This window comes from Anguilla rostrata, chromosome 5 (genome assembly GCF_018555375.3).
Source record: "Anguilla rostrata isolate EN2019 chromosome 5, ASM1855537v3, whole genome shotgun sequence".
Taxonomy (NCBI): Eukaryota; Metazoa; Chordata; class Actinopteri; order Anguilliformes; family Anguillidae; genus Anguilla; species Anguilla rostrata.
Genome location: NC_057937.1, coordinates 63,037,217 through 63,058,016, shown reverse-complemented (window position 1 = coordinate 63,058,016; position 20,800 = coordinate 63,037,217). Strand labels below are relative to the sequence as shown.

The 20,800-nt window shown below is 46.3% G+C and overlaps 3 protein-coding genes across 6 annotated transcripts in view; all 3 read right to left on the bottom strand.

The window, feature by feature from the left end:
• Positions 1-20,757, bottom strand: part of LOC135256190 (uncharacterized) — a 52,648-nt gene extending 31,891 nt beyond the window's left edge. Inside the window, exons 1-3 of the mRNA XM_064338033.1 lie at positions 20,054-20,757; positions 19,696-19,823; positions 19,300-19,375 (exon numbers count right to left, since the gene is read on the bottom strand). Of these exons, the coding sequence (XP_064194103.1) occupies positions 19,300-19,375; positions 19,696-19,823; positions 20,054-20,351 (502 nt within the window). The 5' untranslated portion in view covers positions 20,352-20,757. The remainder of the gene's footprint in view (positions 1-19,299; positions 19,376-19,695; positions 19,824-20,053) is intronic.
• On the bottom strand, positions 40-3,431 carry LOC135255919 (zinc finger protein 135-like). The gene is made up of 4 exons (XM_064337735.1): positions 3,027-3,431; positions 2,801-2,922; positions 2,623-2,716; positions 40-2,246 (listed from the first exon to the last, which is right to left on the bottom strand). The coding sequence occupies exons 1-4, from the start codon at positions 3,295-3,297 to the stop codon at positions 1,414-1,416; spliced, it is 1,320 nt and encodes a 439-aa protein (XP_064193805.1). The 5' UTR covers positions 3,298-3,431; the 3' UTR covers positions 40-1,413.
• Positions 4,398-16,718, bottom strand: LOC135255910 (zinc finger protein Gfi-1-like). Of its 4 annotated transcripts, none has more exons than XM_064337693.1 (6): positions 16,111-16,511; positions 15,760-15,932; positions 9,832-9,934; positions 9,353-9,474; positions 6,004-6,118; positions 4,398-5,916 (listed from the first exon to the last, which is right to left on the bottom strand). In XM_064337693.1, exons 1-6 carry the CDS (start codon positions 16,382-16,384, stop codon positions 4,754-4,756), a joined length of 1,950 nt encoding a protein of 649 aa, XP_064193763.1. In that variant the 5' UTR covers positions 16,385-16,511; the 3' UTR covers positions 4,398-4,753. The 4 variants fall into 4 exon arrangements, 3 of the variants coding, with proteins under 3 accessions (XP_064193763.1, XP_064193765.1, XP_064193764.1); XM_064337695.1 differs by lacking the exons at positions 15,760-15,932; positions 16,111-16,511 and adding exons at positions 11,224-11,300; positions 11,511-11,967 and having other exon boundaries at positions 9,832-9,937; XM_064337694.1 differs by lacking the exons at positions 15,760-15,932; positions 16,111-16,511 and adding exons at positions 11,200-11,300; positions 11,511-11,964.
• Positions 20,758-20,800: the final 43 nt, after the last annotated feature.

Genomic DNA, 20,800 nt, shown 5'->3' with positions numbered 1-20,800 from the left:
TATTGGACTGAAAGAATGTGCACATTCAATGCATAGACGCTATGTGAGAGAAGGAGAGTGATCTATTATAGGGGTACCCATCATAATCCACCACTGTGGCCACTTGAGCAGTTTTATACACAACACATGGTAAAGGCATCGAACTATAGTGCATGTGACATGCCCCCAGCACGCTTAATACCGGATATGTTTTGTCAAGTTTATTCTGCACCATTTGAATCCATCTTCTTTTATAGAAATACCTTTATCTACAGGATGTTCTTCTAACACATTAGAGATCACTATTCAGTGGCACTCATACAGAAAGTACACAAAAAAACTTTGCAATATGATTTCTGGGCATGAAAATTCCAAACAATTATAATGAAGGCAACTACTGTATAAAATGGAAAGATGAACAGAAATAACCTTAAAGGTTACATTCTGAGTCATAGATTGACCATGAATACAATGGAAATATTAATTATGTTCACAGAAATAACATACATAAGACAAGGTCCTCTGTTGCTGCAACAACACGACTGTGCATTCATCCCATCTGTGCATCTCTGGCATAACTGATACTAACCTTTCCTGTGCAGGGTTTTATTAAAATCATGATCGACTTAAATTCAGGGGCAAAAGATGGTACTATGCAAAAACCAGAACAGCATTTCCATGGAAACAGGCACTCAACCCCCCTGTGGAATGTTCAGTTGTGTCTGCAGACCTGGTCCCATCGCTGCAAACTCCCCCAGCAGATTGGGAAGGCGTAGATAGACAGGGGTGTGTCCCCAGGCACCTGCCGACACCTCTGCTCACCGCTGAGCTCTGCAGCCGCTCTGCAGCCGACGCAGTCCAACTGCAGTTCCCCAACTGGCCAGAGGTGTCACCCTTGCATGGTGAGATGGGGGAAAGGGGTAACCATGCAATGGGAGAGATGCCCATCCAAAGGAACTGGTTTAATGAAACTGAAAAAGCTGTGCAAATTCTTCTCAGGCAGTACTAGGTGTTCGTGACATTATGGTATTTTACCGATGTCAGTTACCGGCCTTAATTCTAATGCAAATGAAAATAATGACCATTCCTGAGGAATTTTGTACTGGGTTTTGGAGATAACATCAGAACAGGAGTAACATTACACAATAAAGACAAGAACAAGAAGTGATTCTTCAAAATAATGAACAATTACAGCATTGATTTGCATTTCGTTTTTAAAAAGTGTCCATCCTTAATTTTTCTGTTTTTGAAGATTTGGCGACGTGGTGACTGGTGGTCACAAAAGTACGTTTTCACGCTCCAAATACCGTATTAAAATATTTTTTAATACGAAAAAATTAACAATTGACACATTAACACGTGTCCTTTTTGTAATCCATTCTTGCATTTGAATGCTGCTGTGTTGCTTCACACATCAAAGTGAGGGGTATTTATTTACACGGCATGTTCATTAAAAGTCATCTGCCAGGAGTGAAACTGCTGACAGTGCCTTTTGAGGTGGCAGGAGCGCGTGAATCGCTTCCCGCATTCTGCGCATCCAAACGGCTTCTTTCCCGTGTGAACGGTCTGGTGCCTCTTCCGGCTGCTGGAATCGGAAAAGCGCTTTCCGCACTGCGCGCAGCGAAACCGCTTCTCTCCCGTGTGAACGCTCTGGTGTTTCTTAAGGTTGCTCGAGTCGGAGAACCGCCTTCCGCACAGCAGGCAGCCGAAGGGCTTCTCCCCCGTGTGCACCCTGTGGTGCTTCACCATCACGTTCCTCCGGGAGAAAGTCTTCCCGCAGTATTTGCAGACGTAGCCCTTCTTCCTCGCGACATCTTTGCAATGAGCAAAAAGGCCTTGTGATGTGACAAGGTGAGCGTCTGAAGAGGTGCATCCGTTCAAGGCCGATGTTACGTCAATCAGCTCGACTGACAGGTTTTCGGAGTCTGTTACTGGTGCGTATGAGCCGGCCGAACTCTCGGCCTCCGTTTCCCCGCCCTCCGAGATGAAGACAGCTCCTGGATGACTGGCTCTTCCAAACATGAAGTACTCAGAGTCCAGGTGGTACAGACCTCCAGTGGCATTTTCACTTCCTGAATGTTGGTCCCTCTTGTTAGCGCCACTATAATCTGGCTCAGTTTTAAGGGCAGACTCCAGGCCACTGACCTCCCAAACAGCGCGTCTGGTCCTGTGCTGCTCAGTGAGCTCCTCTGTGTGATTCGCTGCTTTATTCTGCGTTTCCTCAACGCGACGTTTTTCCCTGCTGCCTGCCCTCCACTCCACCGCTCCTGGAGGGAAACGAGCAAAATATGAATGTTATCCATGTGATTAAAGGTCCCCAAATTAACTCATTAAAACCAGGGGCAGGGATGTTGACAAGGGCCCTGAATATGTGTGTCTTTATACGTACACACACACACACCAGAATTAGATGCAGCAGAAGTTATGTGATTGCACTTGTGTGAATAGGTTGACATAAAAACTTTGGACAGGACAAGGTGAAATGATTATTTATTTATTATTTTTAGTGCCTATTCAACAAAGACAAATTAAGACATTTCCAAAAACTGCTTCCAAATAAGATTCAGCAACAAACAAGTTAAAAACATTGGGAACAGAATGTATATTTAAATTGGGTCACATGCATGACAAACCAAAACTTACGCTCTTCGATGATCTTCACTTCTCCGTGTGGATCGCTGGACCCCGAGTCTTCAAGTCGCTCCTGTTTGACAGCCAACACGTCGGCACGTTCCTTCTGAAATATAAACAGTAATACTATGACAAAAAGAAACACACGAAAGTCGTGAATATTGATATTATTGGCGTTCCGTCGCTTTACTTTATCCCTCGAGACCACTGGAGCGCTTTCCTCGCGATCAGCTGCGGGCTGTCGGTGTCTGTCCAGCGTAAGGTCCATCTGCACGCCAAAGCCGCTCTGTCCAGCGGGGACATGACCGTCCTCTAAAGCAATGGGAGAAAGAAGGGGTGAAAGTTGACAGTCTCCGATGAGGTATATCTTTTTTTATACGACGTGCCTTTCCAATGTAGATATGACTAAAATGTACCTCTTCCTCCTCGGAACGCACTAGAATTATGCCCAGCTGTGTCAGGGCTGACACACGTTCCTGCTCTCTTTGCACGCATTCGAGACGCGTTCAGCTCCAAAATCTTTAATTTTCTCTTCAGGGCTTCGTTCTCTTTGTGGCTTCGAGACATTTCCAAGCGTAGCACGGCATACCCGTCATCTACAAGTTGGCAGATTTCTGCCACTGCCGTATTCGCTAAAACCTCCATTATGGAAGCAAGCTGTGTACGAAATGTAGAACAGTCCGACATTTTAGCCAGCTTCCGCTTTTAAAACAACCTTGCAGGTAGCACTATAGTATTTAAATTGAATATAAGAACGTCAACTGTTACGAGTAGTGAAAAGAAATAACGCTGGTAAGTGTATATAAGATGCGCGTGTGCACCATGTACTTCCGGATTGAGAAGGAGCCCAAGGTGAGCGATCTACCGTAAATATTCAAATGTACGTGCATTTTCTTTGTATATGACTGATGTAGGGTAATGCAGTTTAAAGAGTCGTTTACACAATGTTTGAACCAAAGGAACGATTTTTTTTACAGTTTATTATTTAGTGTTTTTCATTAAATATCAGAAAAATAAGTTAGTGATTCAGCCCCGTTATTGTATCGTGCTTAATGCATGCGACAACTAAATTCAAACACCAACAGGTTTTCCTAGGTTCTCCCAGGGGGGGTATTTCAGCAAGAGAAATGAATGAGTTACCTGGCTAACATTCTTAAATACCGTGAAACCATTCAGGAATTACCTGATCACGCATACTTCCATGGCAACACATGTTAGTACCTTGTGGATGTGCGTTCAAACTGATTTCCTTCGGAAGAACAGAAATTTGCATTTTGAAAAAGTGATACCAAGTGAAGTTGTAGGATGGCGTGGAAGAATTGAGGAATTAAAAGCAAAAGGTTACACTGGATAATTTACAGTCATGTTCCGGACACATTGGCACTTAGCCGATTTAAGTTAATGCATCACACCAAAGTCACACTCAAAAGCTTCACTGAAACTGAGAGGTCTGTTTATAGTATTTCCAATACAAACGTGCATATTTTGTCATTTCATTAAATTAAAAACTTCTTTTTTTTGCATTATAAAAGGGAAGGTGTACTACAAAACACATTAAAAACTAAAAGCCACTGCTAGATTGTTAAATTGTTGTTCCTTGGTTTTACTTCATTTACTCTACAGAAGGACTGCCACAGAAGGTTAGCATTTGTCATTAAATAAACCAAAAGAGCACTTTCACCACACACACACACACACACTTTCCCTCACATACACACACACTTTCCCTCTCACACGCACACACACACACTTTCCCTCTCACACGCACACACACAGGGCAAAGCAAATTCAACAGACACATTTAATCTGGAATTGTGGAATTATGCAACAGCACTGTTAAAAACGCTCAGCCATACTTCCGACTAAGCCTGGTCTCCTATGCACAGACATGCAACTGCATGTTTGGAATATTAAACAGAACAACAGCATTTTTCCCACCATGTCGATACAGGCAATCATCACATTATGTATGCAAGTACACAAGAATTTCATTTGTCATGTAAAATGGAGTAATTCAGTTCCAGTTCTTCCCGTAACAATTATATTATTAAAATAGTTGTAATCATGATAAATTAAGGTTTAATACTATAATATCAGTGCTACTTAAAAAATATTTTAAATCAAAGCATATGTATCACTAAGATCATTTCCCAATATGAACACTCTGGTGTCTTATGAGATTTCCCAAGGAGGAGAAATTCTTTCCGCACTGTGTGCAACTGTATGGTCTCTCCCCCGTGTGCACGGTCTGATGCGTTTTGAGATTGCAAAGGTGAGAAAAGCTCTTTCCACACTGGGTGCAGCTGAAGGGTTTCTCCCCAGTGTGGACTCTCTGGTGGCGTTTGATGTGGCTGGACTGAGCAAAGCGCTTGCCGCACTGTGCGCAGCTGAACGGTTTCTCCCCGGTGTGGACCCGCTGGTGCACCTTCAGCCGGCCGGGGTGGGCGAACAGCTTGCCGCACTGCGTGCAGCTGAACTGTCTCTCTCCCATCTGCAGGGGTCCGCTGAGCCCCCCCGCCTCCCCGGAGTCACGGTACACCCCCCCGCCGCCCGCCTCGAACCTGCGCTCCGTCCCGAGGCCTACGGAAGCGCCGAAGCTCTTCCGCAGGAGGCCGCACCCGTTCAAGTCCGCGGCGCCGGCGCTGGGCTCGTCCCGGACTCCGCCCACTCCCGCCCTCATCCGAGAGAACGGGGGGCAGACGTCGGCGATGTTTTCCGCGTGAATGTTCTCTCCGTCCCCGTCGTCGTCATCGTCGTCGTAGTTTTTGGGGTGCGTGTGACCAGCGCGTGACACGACCGGCCTGTTCCACACGGAACGGGCCTCGGCCTCCATTTTAACCGTCTCCACCACCGCAGCCTCAGGCTTCCAGTCCAGATAGCCCAGCGAGGGCAGGCTGCTCCCAGAGCCGCCGTCCGCCGGAGGACCCCGCTGCAGCTCCGAGCGAAAGGTCAGGCTCTCCGGGTCCGATTCTGCAGAGTAAGAGCAACACGGGTCCTCTGTCTCCGCCACGGCGCCCCCTTGTGTACAGTAGGACCCCAGCTGGCCTGCCCTTTCGTACAGGACAAACTCGGAGTCCAGGCTGCTCCGTCCTCCAGGCCTGAGGTCAGCGCCGCCGTGTCGGAGCCCCAGGCCAGATCGCCCTTTCCGGGCCTTCTGCATGCCCCCGGTCCTGAACCCCTGGAGCTCCCAAAGGCCGCTCGGGGCGCTGTGCTCAGCGAGCTCCTCCAGGGGGCGCACTGGAGCAGTCTGCGTGTTCAGGGCGGGAACTCTTCCCCCGACAGTGGCGCCACCCCGCTCTACAGCTCCTGGAGAAAAAAAACATCAGAAACCCCTGATCACTGAGAGACCACAAACCACACCCCCACCCCCACACCCCACCCCACCCCACTCACGCTCTCCACAGCTCCTGGCACCCCCCCGCGCCTCGCTGCTGGAACCCTCCTCTCCGAGTCTCTCCTCCTTCACAGGAAGCGGTTCGCACCCCTCCTCCTCCTCCACGGCCGTGGGCTGTAACACAGAGACGAGGCCAAAAGCTGAAGAACGCCAGGCCAGCGCAACCCTTCAGCAACAAAGACGCCCGAACGCACAGGCTTGGGTAGCCAATGAGTGAACACCAGGGCTGCCCAACCCTGTTCCTGCAGGTACACCATCCTGCAGGCTTTCAACCCTAACAAAGCACACCTCATTCAACAGCTAGAGCAGGGCTGCACAACCCTGTTCCTGAAGATCAACATTCTGCAGGCTTTCATTCCAGCCCTAACAAAGCACAACTCATTCAACAGCTAGAGATCTCGTTGAGCTACTAATTAGTGGTCAGAGGTGCCAAATTTGGGTTGGAGTGAAAACCTACAGGACGGTAGATCTCCAGGAGCAGGGCTGGTCTGCCCAGCTGCACACAGAAGCATGTAACATAAGGTTCAGAAGTCTTGAGGAACTGTAAATAAATTTAAGCAATGAACCTGAGCTTCAGTGTAGTACGATGGCTGGGAAGCTGGGCTTGTAACGGCGGAGCTGCAGGTTTGATTCCTAGGTGCAGTGCCCTTTAGCAAAGCCACTTAACCTGAATCTCTTCGGTCCAGCTGTTAAAATGAACTGTGTGTAAAGCCTGCAAGCTGTGTGACCTGCTCTGGACAGGAGCGTCCGCCAAATGTTGAAAACGTGAACTGTAAATGTAGCATAACCGATAGGACAGCGGGTGCACAGGTGACCCATATCCCGAATAGAAGGGCAGGGAGGGCAGGGCAGGAGGTCCTGCAGGGTGATGGATGTAAGAGAGGAAAAAACGAGGCGGTCTTCAGAGGAGGAAACCGAGTCAAACTGGAAGCAGTGTCTGTGGGTTCCTTCTGGTTTACCTTCAATTTATAATCTATTCAGGATTTGAAAACAAGGTGTGTGGACTTTTTAGCCTAATCAGTGACTTAATCACTTAAGTGCTGAAACACGCCAAAAACCTGCAGACACAGCGCCCCCTTCAGGACTGGAGTCAAACCTGCAGGCACTGCGGCCCTCCAGGCCTGGAGTTAAACCTGCAGACGCTGCGGCCCTCCAGGACAGGAGTTAAAACTGCAGACACTGCGAGCTCTCCAGTTAAAAGGCGGGAGTTATTAACTCTTAAACTCGCTTTAGATGATAATAAACGCAATCAGTTTAAACAAGGATGGAGAAACTGATAATCATTTCACTGCTGCCCATCAGGACTGAGTTAAAAATGACAGTACATGGTCCCTCAAGGACTGAGTTCAAATGCAGACAATGCGGCCTCCAACTGGACTAAATCTGGAAAGACACTGGGCCTTAAACTGGCAGTTAAACTGAAACACAGCGCCCCTCCAGGACTGGAGTTAAACCTGCAGACACTGCGGCCCTCCAGGACTGGAGAGTGATACCTCTGCTTTAAAGGCTAACAAAAAGAAGATTCCAGTTTAAAGGCTGAATATATTAAGTCTTAAAGTCAGTCTTTTTTAAGAAGCACTATAAATCAAAGTTAATTATTTAAAAACAAATGTGTATGGAGAATGTATTGTATAAATCATTTCACTTGCTCTGACTCCCATCTAAAAACTTCCCCAGTCCTCACAAATAAATGAAAAACTAGTACATGGATTCTAAATGTTTATTGATGTTCAATGAATAGTCATACATAATTTGCAAAATGGTGCAAAACATGACTCATATTAAGTGCACCAAAGTTCTTTGGAACTTTGTACTTCACTTTGGTGCACTTAATATGTGTCATTTTTTTGTTTAAATGAAACATTCAAATTTCTCCAGAACACATTAGGAGGTTGAATTATTTTTTTCCACAAACATAAGATTTTTTTCTTGCAATGAAAAGTCAGCAGTGATCACATATACAGTGATTTTAGTCCCATTACATGTACAGTATGTAACAATAAAAATACCTTTCTGCTCTGTTCAATTTGACTGGCTGTTCCATTTCATGCCACTTCACTTTATCATGGCTGCAAAGCAGCTGAGAGCAGTCTTATTTCTCTACACAAATAGTCCCAAAATACAAAAAAAAAGACCCGGAAATAAGTCACTAAAAACTGCCACACGATATTGCAGGCTGCCAGGCTATGGCGCATCAGTGCAGACAACCATTCGGACGGTTACAGCGCAAAAGCACCAACAGAGAGCGTTCATCTGCTTCAGCAACGGATGTCAGTGTTCTGCCTGAGCCTCACTCCAGCTCGGCTCTCCGGCGTGGTGCCTCTGGTGTCTCTTCAGATTGCTGGGGTGAGAGAAGCTCTTCCCGCACGCGGCGCAGCCGAACGGTCTCTCCCCCGTGTGCACGTTCTGGTGCACCTTCAGCTGGCTCAGACAGACGAAGCTCTTGCGGCACAGGGAGCAGATAAACGGCCTCTCCCGGGTGTGCACGGCCTGGTGCTTCTTCAGGTCCCGCGAGGAGAAGAAGCTCTTCCCGCAGTGCGGGCAGAGAAACCGCCTCTCGCTCAGGTGAGTGCTCTGGTGGATCCGGAGGGTGCGCGACTGGGCAAACTGCTTTCCGCACTGCGTACAGCTGAACGGTTTCTCCACGCTGTGAGTTCTCAGGTGCAGCTCAAGCTGGCTTGGAGAGCCGAAATTCTTCCAGCAAAACCTACAGACGGACTTTCTCTTCTCCACACCAGTCAGGTGACACGCCCCCACCCCGCTCTGCGTTTCTGCCAGGCCGTGGTCAGAGGGGAGAAACCGGTTTGAACCGGGGATGTCGAACTGTGAAGGCGCCACGCTCTCCCTCAGAACATTCGGGATAGGAGCAATACTAGCACTTTCTGCCGCCATTTTACCCCCCTCTCGGCCTTCACAGTCATGTCTGTTTAGAAGGAGACCCACTGCTGACATGGTGTCTTTTGTCCAATCAGAGCTCACTTCAGCCTTCAAATCAGCAGCCCCAGAGCCAATCTCTAACACCTTCACTTTCATATCCGAATCTAAAGGTGACATAAAGCTTCCAGAACTTTCCTCTGCTGCTGTAGCAACCGACTGCAGCCCAGAGTGAAACGACAGGCTCTGTGGTTCCGTTTCCGCAGAGTAAGAGCAACACGGATCCTCCGTCTCCGTCACAGCGCCCCCTTGTGTACAGTAAGACCCCAACTGGCCTGGTCTTTCGAACATGACAAACTCAGAGTCCAGGCTTTGCAGTCCTCCTGGCCTGTGTTCAGCTCCTCTGTGTTGGAGTCTCTCAGTAACACTACTACACTCTGGCTCAGTTTTGAGGACGGTGTCCGGTCCACTGACCTCCCAAACATGGCGTCTGCTCCTCTGCTGGTCACTTTCCTCTTCCCTGCCTTTGGAAGGCGGACTCCGGTTGCCGAGAGCAGCTGCCAGTTTCCCGTCATCGAGACTCGGTTCCACAAGCCCTGGAGTGAAGATCAGAGCCAAGATGGACGTTATTTACTGTGCAGTGGCAAGGTCAGGAACACACAGACTGAAAACAGCAGCACTTCAGGTGAGACGTGTGGAGCAGCCCAAAGGCCAGGAGAAACACAGGTCATATAAGGATCCCCCCCCCACACGGCTCGACACCCTGCTGAGGCACTATCTGTGATCCCATGTCTATCAGCTAGCCTCTCCGATTTCCCCTGTCTGAGTAAAATAATTACACAGTGAGGGGGGATCGTCTGCTCTACTTTAAAAAACCAGCAGCATAATATGTTGTCATAACAGCATAACATGACAACACACAGAAACGAACGCTTTCATCCTTTCCTACTTACTCTCCTCCCTGGAGTTCATCTCTCCCTGTGGGTCTCTCTCCTCTTCTACTCTCTCCTCCTTTATCAGAACTGATTCAGTCCTTCCCTCCTCCATGTCTGCACACTGCAACAGAGGAACAGAGCGATCAATCTGACTGAACAATCACATTATATATATTTATATATATGTGTGTGTGCGTGTAAAGGGCACCAGAGATTGAAAAGAACAAATTCAAAATAGTTATATATAATTTTCATAACTGAAATGACCAAATAAAGCAATATGTTTTTGCAGATGGATGTGTACTTATGCACACCGACATAAAGTACGTCAATTCCAAAACAGCAAATTCATACATATGAAAGCATGACTTTGTGTCTGAGTAATAATCTACATAGGGCAACTGGAACGCAGAACACTCTTGGTATCTTCGATTTTTTGCAGTGAGGGACCTGAAAGTATTGAAAGAAAATTCCACTCCATGTGCGTTCATGTAATCTGACCCGTTTCTTCACATTACAATTCAACCAGTCAACTATCAAATGTGTGGCGTTAAACCAAATCGTGAAAAACAATGCTCTATATAAATCATTTCATGGTTAATATCCTACACTTGAAAATGGAATACTCCAAAGTATTCATCAATCCTTCTTACATAATTACTTGTATGACATTGCAGTTGTTATTATAGTTGTTATCTTGTAGTTATTAATGTGATGTTATTGTTTATAACAGGATTATTGTGTACCACAAATGCATCACTCAAACGCTCTGCTCCAACATGAATTTACAATAATCATCCATGAGAAATGCATAGGGTTTTGATTATGCAAATGTTCGCCATGTTGGAGAATATGCTAATTTGATTAAAATATTGAAACAAAATGTGTTTAAGACTGTTCTGTGCCACAGACGCCAGCAATCCAACCGACTTTCATCGTGCAATATTATCTGCAACTAACAAAAAGTTGGAAACAGGGTGGTATTACTTAGGACTTGTGCGCATACACATACTGCACATGCAGCAAAAAATTAAATCCTGGCATCGTTCGTTTGGCCAAGCACTTATTTGAACAAGTGTGTATAGACGGTACTTGGTTTTTTGGTTGACATAGATATTTCCCAGCATGGAGCATCATAAAATTAATACGCGAAGAAATGCCCAATATATGAATCCAGTTATGGCAACTTTTTAGTGTTATGAAGTGAGTGTAGTTCGTCCAGAACTCCTGGGAAGCTGTTGTGGTGTGCATGTAGCTACAGTGCAGCATATTGTATTGTGTGTAATATATGAAGGTCAGCACAATGCACCGCGGTGGGTTTTTACTAGGGCAACGCGTAAAGTGTGGTTTGCTTGTTTAATCACACGGGTGAGAATCGCAACTGACCGAGTTCCCAATCAATACGTCCTGGTCTTCAGCTGTGGGCTCTCCGTCGCTTAAAAGGCCTGTGTCCAAGAGACTTTGCCCACTTGGGGTGCTATCCGACTCTGAAACAATAGGAGGGATCGGTTACAATTAATAAACTGAAGCTAGCACCGTCCCGTTAGACAAAACATTAGTCTATCATAACTATACGTTAGGACTGTGAAGGATCGTCACCATCGCTTAATCACAACTTTACATTTAAGTAGCCTACATCACTGAGAGGTAAAAATGCCGAATTCAGGTAATAAAATGCCGTTTGTTTTGTCGGCTACCTGCTGTTGTGGATCCTTGAAACTTATCGAAAACCGAGCCTCTCTTAGGACGATTATTTACGGAACTGTCTTTTGTCCTTGTTTTCTCGGCGAAATTACAAGCTTGCGCGACCCGTAACTCCAAAACCTGCAGTTTCCTCCGGAGCGATTCGTTCTCCTTCTGGCTTTGGGACATTTCCAAGCGTAAAACCGCATATCCATCGTCCACAAGTTTGCAGATCTCGGCCACGGCCGCGTTCGCCAGCACCTCCATGATGGAAGCGATCTGTGTGTGAAACGCGACGCAATTCGACATCGTTCGTTTGGCCCTCCACCCTGTGCTCTAAACCTTCTTGCTTTCTTTTGCTACGTTCGAAAATGCAGAACTTCTTCAATTAACCCAAATCATACTCGTATTGTATTCCATATCGCATTCGATTTACTTCCAGATTGCTGTTGGCAAGGGGAGGTTTTACAGAAAAACCAGACGTTGATTGATAAATTACCGTAAATATCCTAAACTAAACCCCCCATTACAGATAATTTGGCTTGTAGTTTTCACTACACCTTTTAGTGCATTGCTGCCATCCTCCGTTCAACTAAGGTATTGCACTTTGCCCTCAATTCCAGGCCTTATAGGTGTAGGTATGTTCAATAAAATATTGCACCAACCTAGCAACAGCATGTTGCTTATCATCCGGTCTTAATAGAGTCTTCAATGAGAATGTTGTAATTCCAGAATCTGACAGGATACAAAACAAAACTCATATTTCCACTTGATATTTTCCACATACTACCAGTACATGTTTAAGTTTCATTCTTCCTGATCCTGTTCAGTACATCAGCCAGCCCAGTGTCCAAATCGTAGTCTAGTGTACAAGACCTCATCCCTTCTTTTATTTCCCATTGACTTAACCTTACCGACTTTTGAATAGTTCCGAAATTGACTTCTTCCTCTTCAATGGTTATAATAGACAGTCTAAAACATTATCGCCACCTACCGTGTTGGAGTGATTCGGAAAATTGATATTTATTTTGAGGCCACCAATGGACTGTCTATACCATGGGTCTGTAATTTGCGATGGATTTTGTGATTTTGTGACGTATTGTACAAAGTTTACTGGACCAAGTTAACTGTGTACGCCCCCCACCCCCAATAATAAAACTGGACCAATTATCTGTAGGTTTGTTCATTATATAATGTACGATTTCTCTTGATTGCAACTCAATGTGTCCAAAATATATTTTTTATCAATTTTACCTTAGAAGCATGTTTTTATTGCTCCCTGATTAATTTAAAAGGGTTGGTTAAAAATACAGTTGAGTTTGAAGACTAAAATAAAAGATCTTGGACACATGCCTATGGATTTATCATTTTTCATAATACAAACGATTTTCAATTTTTAATACACACCATTTAAGATTTCTTGTGAAAAGAAATCACACAAAAGCTCAGTGAATATATTCATGACTGAAAAAAATAATTCTTCAAAGAAAAAAAGCAGTTAGTCTTGTTTATGATATAAATTTTGCTCTCAATTAGATTATGGATCTTGCACGCTGGATTTAAAATGACATTTACTTACCGGTACGATTCCCATTCATTTAATATATGCATGAAATAAAATATAAATGGAAAAATCTTTACACATATCTTCTGAGTAATAAATATACTGTTAGCAACATGTAAATACAGTACATGAGTTATTACAATGTTCAGTATTATTTTCACTTACTTTTTTTAATCAGGCACCTCAGACAGAAACGTATAACCACACCAAAATCCTTTTCTGCTTCATACTCCAGCCTGTAAATATAAAATATAAAATTTCCCACAATACAAATGCCTCACGAGCTCTCAACAGGGTTTCTGCGAAACACAGTCCGAGTTATCATGTGTGCTCAGGGATAACGCTGATAAAACGGCATTATAAATGCGTGTAAGCCCACTCCTCAAGAGACTACACAAAACTGGGCATATGCGCCGCCCAAATAAAACACAGTTCCTTCATAGTGCAAGTAAATGGCTTTGGCTTTCTCCGGAACGAACAGTCATTTCTATGAAGATCACCTGAAGAATAAAAACACTCATTCTTTGTACTTTGTCGTGGGAAAACTCTGGCGTCCCGCAAGATTACAGAACTCAGAAAATCACCTTCTGCAAATACAAGCGCATCTACATCATCTCTCCAGTGTGAACGAGCAGATGTCGTTTAATGTGACTGGACTGAGTGAATCTCTTTCCGCAGTGGGTGCAGTTGAAGGGCCTCTCTCCCGTGTGGACCCTCTGGTGCATTTTAAGTTGGTGCTGGTGGGAGAAGCGCTTCTCGCACTGCGTGCAGCTGTACGGTTTCTCCCCCGTGTGCACGCGCTGGTGTCTCTTCAGGTTAGCCGAATGAGCGAAATGCTTTCCGCACTGTGTGCAGCTGAACTGTCTCTCCTCCGGGTCGACGCCCGGGAGCGCCTCGCTGTCTCTCGCGCGCGCGAATCCTCTCTCGAAGTACGAGTAGAACAGGCGTTTCTCCCCGGCGCCGGCTCTGCGGTGCGTCTCGGTTTCCGTAGAGATGTACTTGGACGCCGCGGCCTTCTCCCCCGCCGTCGTTAGGACGGGCGGAAGGCAGAGGTTGGGCGCGCTGTCCGGCAGCATCTCTCCCCTCTCCCCAATTTCTTCGAAAGGCCGTGGTGGCGCGTCGCCCAGTCCCAAAACGGGCCCCGCGTTCCACGCAGACGGCACCTCGGGCTCCAGCTTGACTGGCGTCGGGTCGACCACCATGATGTCCGGCTTCCAGTCCAGAGACCCCAAAGGGGACAGGCCGTTCCCTCCACCCTCCTCTGTACCCAAAAAGGGCCTCATCTCTGCGTGATAGGACAGGCCCTGTCCCGTTCCTGTAGAGTAAGAGCAACACGGATCCTCCGTCTCCGCGACAGCGCCCCCTTGTGTACAGTAAGAGCCCAGCTGGCCTGGTCTTTCGAACATGACAAACTCAGAGTCCAGGCTGCTCGGCTTTCGTGCTCTGGATCCAGGCCCCGGGTGCTGATGGCTCTTTGCTCTTTCTCGCTCCGCGTCTGCCTCCGGGCCGGACCCGAGCGCGCTCACCTCCCAAACGCTGCGCTTGTCTTCGGCCAGCTGTTCAGGGAGCTGCTCTTGTTTTGCCGAGGCGGTCCGTGATTCTGCAGAGGGGGGGCTTCCCTTGCTCCGAGCCTCCGATTCCACCGCCCCTTCAGATAAAGAAACAACTCAAATAACGATCCGAACGTCCGCCAGTCACAGAGTTCATGTAAAAGTAGCAGGCAACATTTTTCCTGGGTTAGCGACAGTCATACCCATACAAAACAAATTAACAACAGTAACCTATAACCTACACAGCCACTAAGTAGAAAGAACTGGTAAAAACCAACACAGCAGGTGGGGGTATTCTGATGCGGTAAATTTCGGTCTGAACCAAAGAGAACAATTTGAGGCTTCTCTCATCTAATCCAGTGGTCTCCAACCCTGGTCCTGGAGAGCTACAGGGTCTGCTGGTTTTTGTTTTCACCTTAAAATCAGCACCCAATTGAGACCCAAGACACCAGGTGAGTTGAGTTAACTGTGTAATCAACTGCTCTAATTGATTCATGAAGTGCAGAGTCACTATGAAAACCAGCAGACCCTGTAGCTCTCCAGGACCAGGGTTGGAGACCACTGATCTAATCTGATATCAAGTCAAATTAAGGCCACGTCTCTTTTATCCTGCAGCTGTACCTGAAGGCTGTTATACAGGAAACAGTCACCGTCCCCGTCCCGTCCCCCCCCCACTCACTCTCGTCCCTGTTCCTCAGCTCCCTTGGACAGTCGGGGTTCCCCAGATTCTCTTTGAGTCTCTCCTCCTTTATCAGAAGTGCTTCAGTCCTTCCCTCCTCCATAACTGCACACTGCATCAGAGGATTATAGTGCATATTTCCATCTTTAAAAACACCTGTACAGCACTACACAAGATTCATTACAAATACTTGCTATAACTCTACAACAGTCAGAAACCAAAACCCCATTATGCAATCAGAAACGAGTGAGCAGTGTACGCCACCATTAACTACAAACACAGAACTTAAATATCATATATATCCGCACATTGTCATTTGTAATCAAACTCGCACAAACGTCTACTTGTTGAGTATTTCTTTTCATATTTCAAAATATCTTTTTGAAGAGAAACGTGTTAAGTGAAATTTCAGGGAATTTTGCTGAACGAATAACTTCTGTGTGATGATGAAATATTAGCGCGTGAAATACCGCTGTGCTCGAGGCATTTTGATGCGAGGTGACCCCGTCGCTCCTGCCCGTGGACACCGCCGGAGCATCCTCTTCATCCAGAACAATGTGCTGCTCGTCTCTTTTTAGACTGACATCTATCCGGTTATCCAAGGCTCTCTCTACAGCTGGGAACTGCCCCTTCGCTGGAAGCGCTGGGGGCGGGTAAGCAAGAAATGAACATCGACAACAAACCGATATGGATACCATTAGCAAACTAAATCAGCAGCATTTGAGTGCAATGAGAGGTTATATTGAATTGTAACAGTAAACTTAAACTCACTGGACGTTTTTAGCGGACAAACACAGACTTAGCAAGCGGAGTAGACTTACCCCTCGGTGTTTCTCTTAATTTACGGCAAACTTGCGCCCCGTCTACAAAGCTCGCTCGCGACCCTCCCCTCTCTGCGCATCGGCGCGCGGTCTGCCGCTCGATCACCTGCAGCTTGCGCTTCAGAGCCTTGTTCTCCTTCTGATATTGGGACATTTCCAGGCGCAGAACCGCGTATCCATCGTCCACAACTTGGCAGATCTCTGCCACGGCCGCATTCGCCAAAACCTCCATAATGGAGGCTATCTGTGTATGAAAAGCTAGGCAATTTGACATTTTTCCTGGTCAATGTATACTCGCTTCGCCCGATATCTTCGGAGACAAAGTTGCTTCTTTGTTTGGCTGAAAACGCTATTTACGGAAACGAAGAGACAAAACTAATACAGACATTTGGCCATTCACAAGACCCACAATTACTTCCGGGTTGCTGAACTAACAGCGATGACGAAATTGATACTGTACCGTAAACACTCAAAATGAAACGCATCATATTGTGTGCGCCTCGTTTTCAGCCGACAATAATAAGCACTTCATTCCTTTTCCGTTGCGTTGATGAGATCTTCTGTACACCTACGCTTAGTGTAGATCGGATGTCTGCTTGATACTATCATAATCTAGCTCCGCATTCAGGGATGTCCGGTCAACTGACCTCCAAAAAATGAACTTCCTCATTTTAAAAACCAAATTTATTCCAATCCCAAGTCCACAGGCCAAATCCAATAAAGTCACACATAATCAAGCACATACTTTTGTATTGTGTTTGCATTCTAAGTATTTGTGGTTGTGGTGTAGTTAATGGTTTAGACAGACATAGCACATTTCCCAGATGTATTTGTCAGGTGTGAAGGTGTCCCAAATCGCCAATAGCAGCACTCACACCAGACCCCACCTGTCCAAAAATTACACTCCCAAACAGGGGTAGGGATGTCCCATTTTATGAACACATTTAATATTTAATACAGATTTGTGCATGCAGCATTCCTCCTGTGCACTGCGAGCTACGTGCACATTGAGTGGAGCAGACCTGACGCTGCTGACACCAATGTGCTGAGCAGGGTTTCCCAGTCAGTGTTGCAGGGACATAATCTCATCATCAAAGGCCGAGCCAGGTCTGAGGAGGACACCTGGAACCAACTAGAACCTCCTTAAAGAGAGAGAGGAACCAACAGGAACCTCCTTAAAGAGAGAGAGGAACCAACTGGAACCTCCTTAAAGAGAGAGAGAGGAACCAACTGGAACCTCCTTAAAGAGAGAGAGGAACCACCTGGAACCCCCTTAAAGAGAGAGAGGAACCAACAGGAACTAAGGAGAGAGGGTGGAATGTTTTAGAGCCTAAACATGTGCTGAGTCAACAGAAAGTGTGCCAGTACTCACAGGGAATGTCCAGTCACATCAGTGACCCCCATTTTTTCCAATACAGGACCACACATACAACAGTCCATTTCAAACATTAAGGTGATTAAAAAATTTTATTTACAAAATAAAACAAACAAAAAAACAATATACATCGTGCTCAGGCTTTGAGGAATTACATTTTGGATGCCAGGCTTCCTTGCAATGTACCAATACAATATAATTTGATGTGTTCAGATGAAGCAAATGAAATCTTATGATTATGCACAAAATGCATGCAAAAGGGGAATTCCAGACAAACATATTTTAGTGAACTTGAATAGCATTTTGGAATATAATCAGACCAGTGCTTTTTTTCCTGACTTTAACTTTTATTATTATTGGAATCAAACGTTAATGGTTTTTGACAATTCCATTTGAGGAAGCTCATTGTTCAGAATATGGAGACATGTGGTTTTTCAGCTGATGCAATTTAAGACTGTACTTTGAAGCAAATTCTTTCCCGCAATATGCACAGCCAAGGGATTTCTCTCCAGTGTGGATCCGCAGGTGAGCTTTCAGGTAACACAGCTGCTTGAACCTCCTCCCACACTGCGAACAGCTGAACGGTCTCTCCCCCGTGTGAACTCTTGTGTGTTTCCTCAGATTGCTTGAATCTGAGAACTGTCTTCCACACTGAAGACAGCCAAAGGGCTTTTCTCCGGTGTGAACGATCAGATGTTTTTTAAGGCTGCACGACTGACTGAATCTCCTTCCACACTGTGTGCAACTGAACGGTTTCTCTCCAGTGTGCACCCTGTGGTGCACTTTCAAGTCACTGGCACGAGTGCAGCCCTTCCCACAGTATTTGCACACGTACCTCTCCTTCCTTGTTCCCACCGCACAGGTCACTGTGCTTGGCGATGGGAAGAGACTGCGTTCAAAGGACACACATCCGCTCGCATCCGGGGGCTCAGCGTGCGGCAGGGCCACGCTCTCTCTGGCCGTCCCGTCTGCATACGGGGTAGAAACGCTGCCCCTCCGCTGCGTCCCAAACGCTCCTGAGCGGGGCTCCATGTTCCAGAAGGGCTGAATCTGCGCCCCGTCCTCCATTTTGACTGGCACAGAGTCCATTATTACAACTTCTGGACTCTCATCTTGCGGCGCCAAAGATGACCAGCTTTTCCCGCCAGTCTCCTTGGTTACGTGAACCAGCCGGAGCTCTGAGTTCACGTCTGAGGCACTGTCACCCCCAAATTCCACAGCCTCCTGTGTACAGTAGGACCCCAGCTGGCCTGGCCTTTCCAGCATAAACTCAGAGTCCACGCTGTTCAGTCCTCCTGCCCTGTGTTCCGCTCCTCTGTGTTGGAGCGTCTCGACGCACTCGCTCTGTCCCTCCGCTTTTAGGACAGACTCCAGTCCACTGACCTCCCAAACAGCGCGTCCGGTCCTGTGCTGCTCAGTGAGCTCCTCTGTGTGATTCGCTGCTTTATTCTGCGTTTCCTCAACAGGACGTTTTCCCCTGCTGCCTGCCCTCCACTCCACCACTCCTGGAAGCAAAAAAGTAAACATGTGCACACTGTTATAAACTGGCGTTCGATTAAATCTGATGGTATGAATATGCGGCCATTTATTAAAGATTTGACAGAGGAAGGATGTGAACATGGAAATCTAGGAGGCCAGACAGAATGCTAGGTCACTGCATGTGTGGCCACAGTATTTCTACATTTTTAAAAACGTCGAATATAGAATCCTGACAAGCACGTTCATGTTATTTATACACAGACTGGTGCATTTAAAGCAACATCCGTCACTGCGCATGCTCTCCCGACGGGACTGTATCTCTCGCGGGAACTCACCGTTTCGCAGGTCCTCTTCGGGCTTCTCCTGTTTAATGAGGGTTAATTTAGCCTCCGTCTCTGCCACCTCTAGTAGCTGTTAGGGAACATTACGGGAGATACGCATAATACGGAATCAACAACCATGCAATACACAGCAGCGCAATATTTAAGACCTATAGTTACTGGTTCTTAAACTTTTCTATGTTATGACCCAAATTAAAAATGACCTTAGACTGTATAAATTGCTTTAGACCCGTCAAATACACATCCATGCATAACCTAGTGGCCTCCTTCTGCATAGTCTCCGCTACAGACTCATTCCAAGACCCACCAGATACACTTTCGTAATTCCGCATTTTTGGTCCCGATCCATAGTTTTAAGAGACCCTGGTCTGAAGTGCAACCATGACTGACCTGCACGGGACTCGTGACGTCAGGCTGTCCTGGAGAGGGTTCCTCGTGCACGGCTGCCAGCTCTCCATCGCTGCATAGTGTTACATTCATCCTTTCCCCCTTTCCCTCGTCAGTTAGCGAACAATCCTCTACCGCAATGGCGAAAGTAATAAAAAGTCATCATCAATAACCAACCGAACACCTAGCCATCGACAACCTGGCTAAACACGTTGATGTCAGAACAGTAAAAGCAGGATAAAATCAATGATTACAGTTCTAGTTTAAAGTAATTACACAGCTAGCTAGCTGCCTAAAACTCCGGCAGATTGTAAATGCACAATACAGAAAGGCAAGAATGCAGTACTTTAATTTGCCGTACCTGTTGTTTTCTTTGATCTTTCTGAAATATGGACCCCAGTGCGATTATTTAGGAAGTTCTCGTGCACTCCGGCTCGCTCAATCTGGATCAACGCTTGAGCAAACCTCTGCTCCATCATCCTCAATCTCCTCTTCAGAGCCTCGTTCTGTTTCTGACTTTGAGAGACTTCCAAGCGCAGAAGCGAGTAACCATCGTCTACGAGTCTGCTTATTTCTGCAACGGCAGACTTTGCTAAAACATCGATTATGGCAGCTAGCTGCGCGTGGAAATCAAGAGAATCACACATCGTCTCACACATCGGGCAACGTTACGCTCTTTTTCTGACTTTTCCTGTTTTACATGGGCGCAGTGTTCGACGCGAATTTAAAAGCTAAAGCAGAATGTTTGGCCGGTAGTCATGTTGCTTAACTCCCGATCTTCACAAATAAAATAACTTAACTGTATATGTAGTTCATTGGGTAAAATAGATAGACACCCACCAGTACCCGGAAAAGTTTATAAACAAGGACCGTGACGTATAAACCCGGAAGTAAATTACTATAGAGTCGCTCAGTTCCCGGATGCTGTCCGGATGCTGGTTTATCGAGGTCTGTGAACAGAACACACATTTCAGAGAGCCGCTCCATCAGCCAAAACTGGCAGAGTTGTCACCGATTTCACCAGTACTGACCACATGACCAGTGACTCTGTGCAGTATCTGCTATAAATAACTACCTTAGAAGAAAAATGATACTGAAGTATATTTAA

Bases quoted from the DNA above. Each gene is read 5' to 3' on its own strand.
- LOC135255910 (XM_064337693.1), bottom strand. From the start codon at position 16,384: ATGTCAAATTGCCTAGCTTTTCATACACAGATAGCCTCCATTATGGAG. The intron at 15,933-16,110 runs GTAAGTCTACTC...ACCCGCCCCCAG, and splicing joins ATTAAGAGAAACACCGAGGG to CGCTTCCAGCGAAGGGGCAG. The intron at 6,119-9,352 runs GTCAGTGGACCG...TCTGTGTTACAG, and splicing joins GCAGACGCCATGTTTGGGAG to CCCACGGCCGTGGAGGAGGA.
- LOC135255919 (XM_064337735.1), bottom strand. From the start codon at position 3,297: ATGTCGGACTGTTCTACATTTCGTACACAGCTTGCTTCCATAATGGAG. The intron at 2,717-2,800 runs GTAAAGCGACGG...TTTATATTTCAG, and splicing joins CAGTGGTCTCGAGGGATAAA to AAGGAACGTGCCGACGTGTT. The intron at 2,247-2,622 runs GTAAGTTTTGGT...GTTTCCCTCCAG, and splicing joins AGTGAAGATCATCGAAGAGC to GAGCGGTGGAGTGGAGGGCA.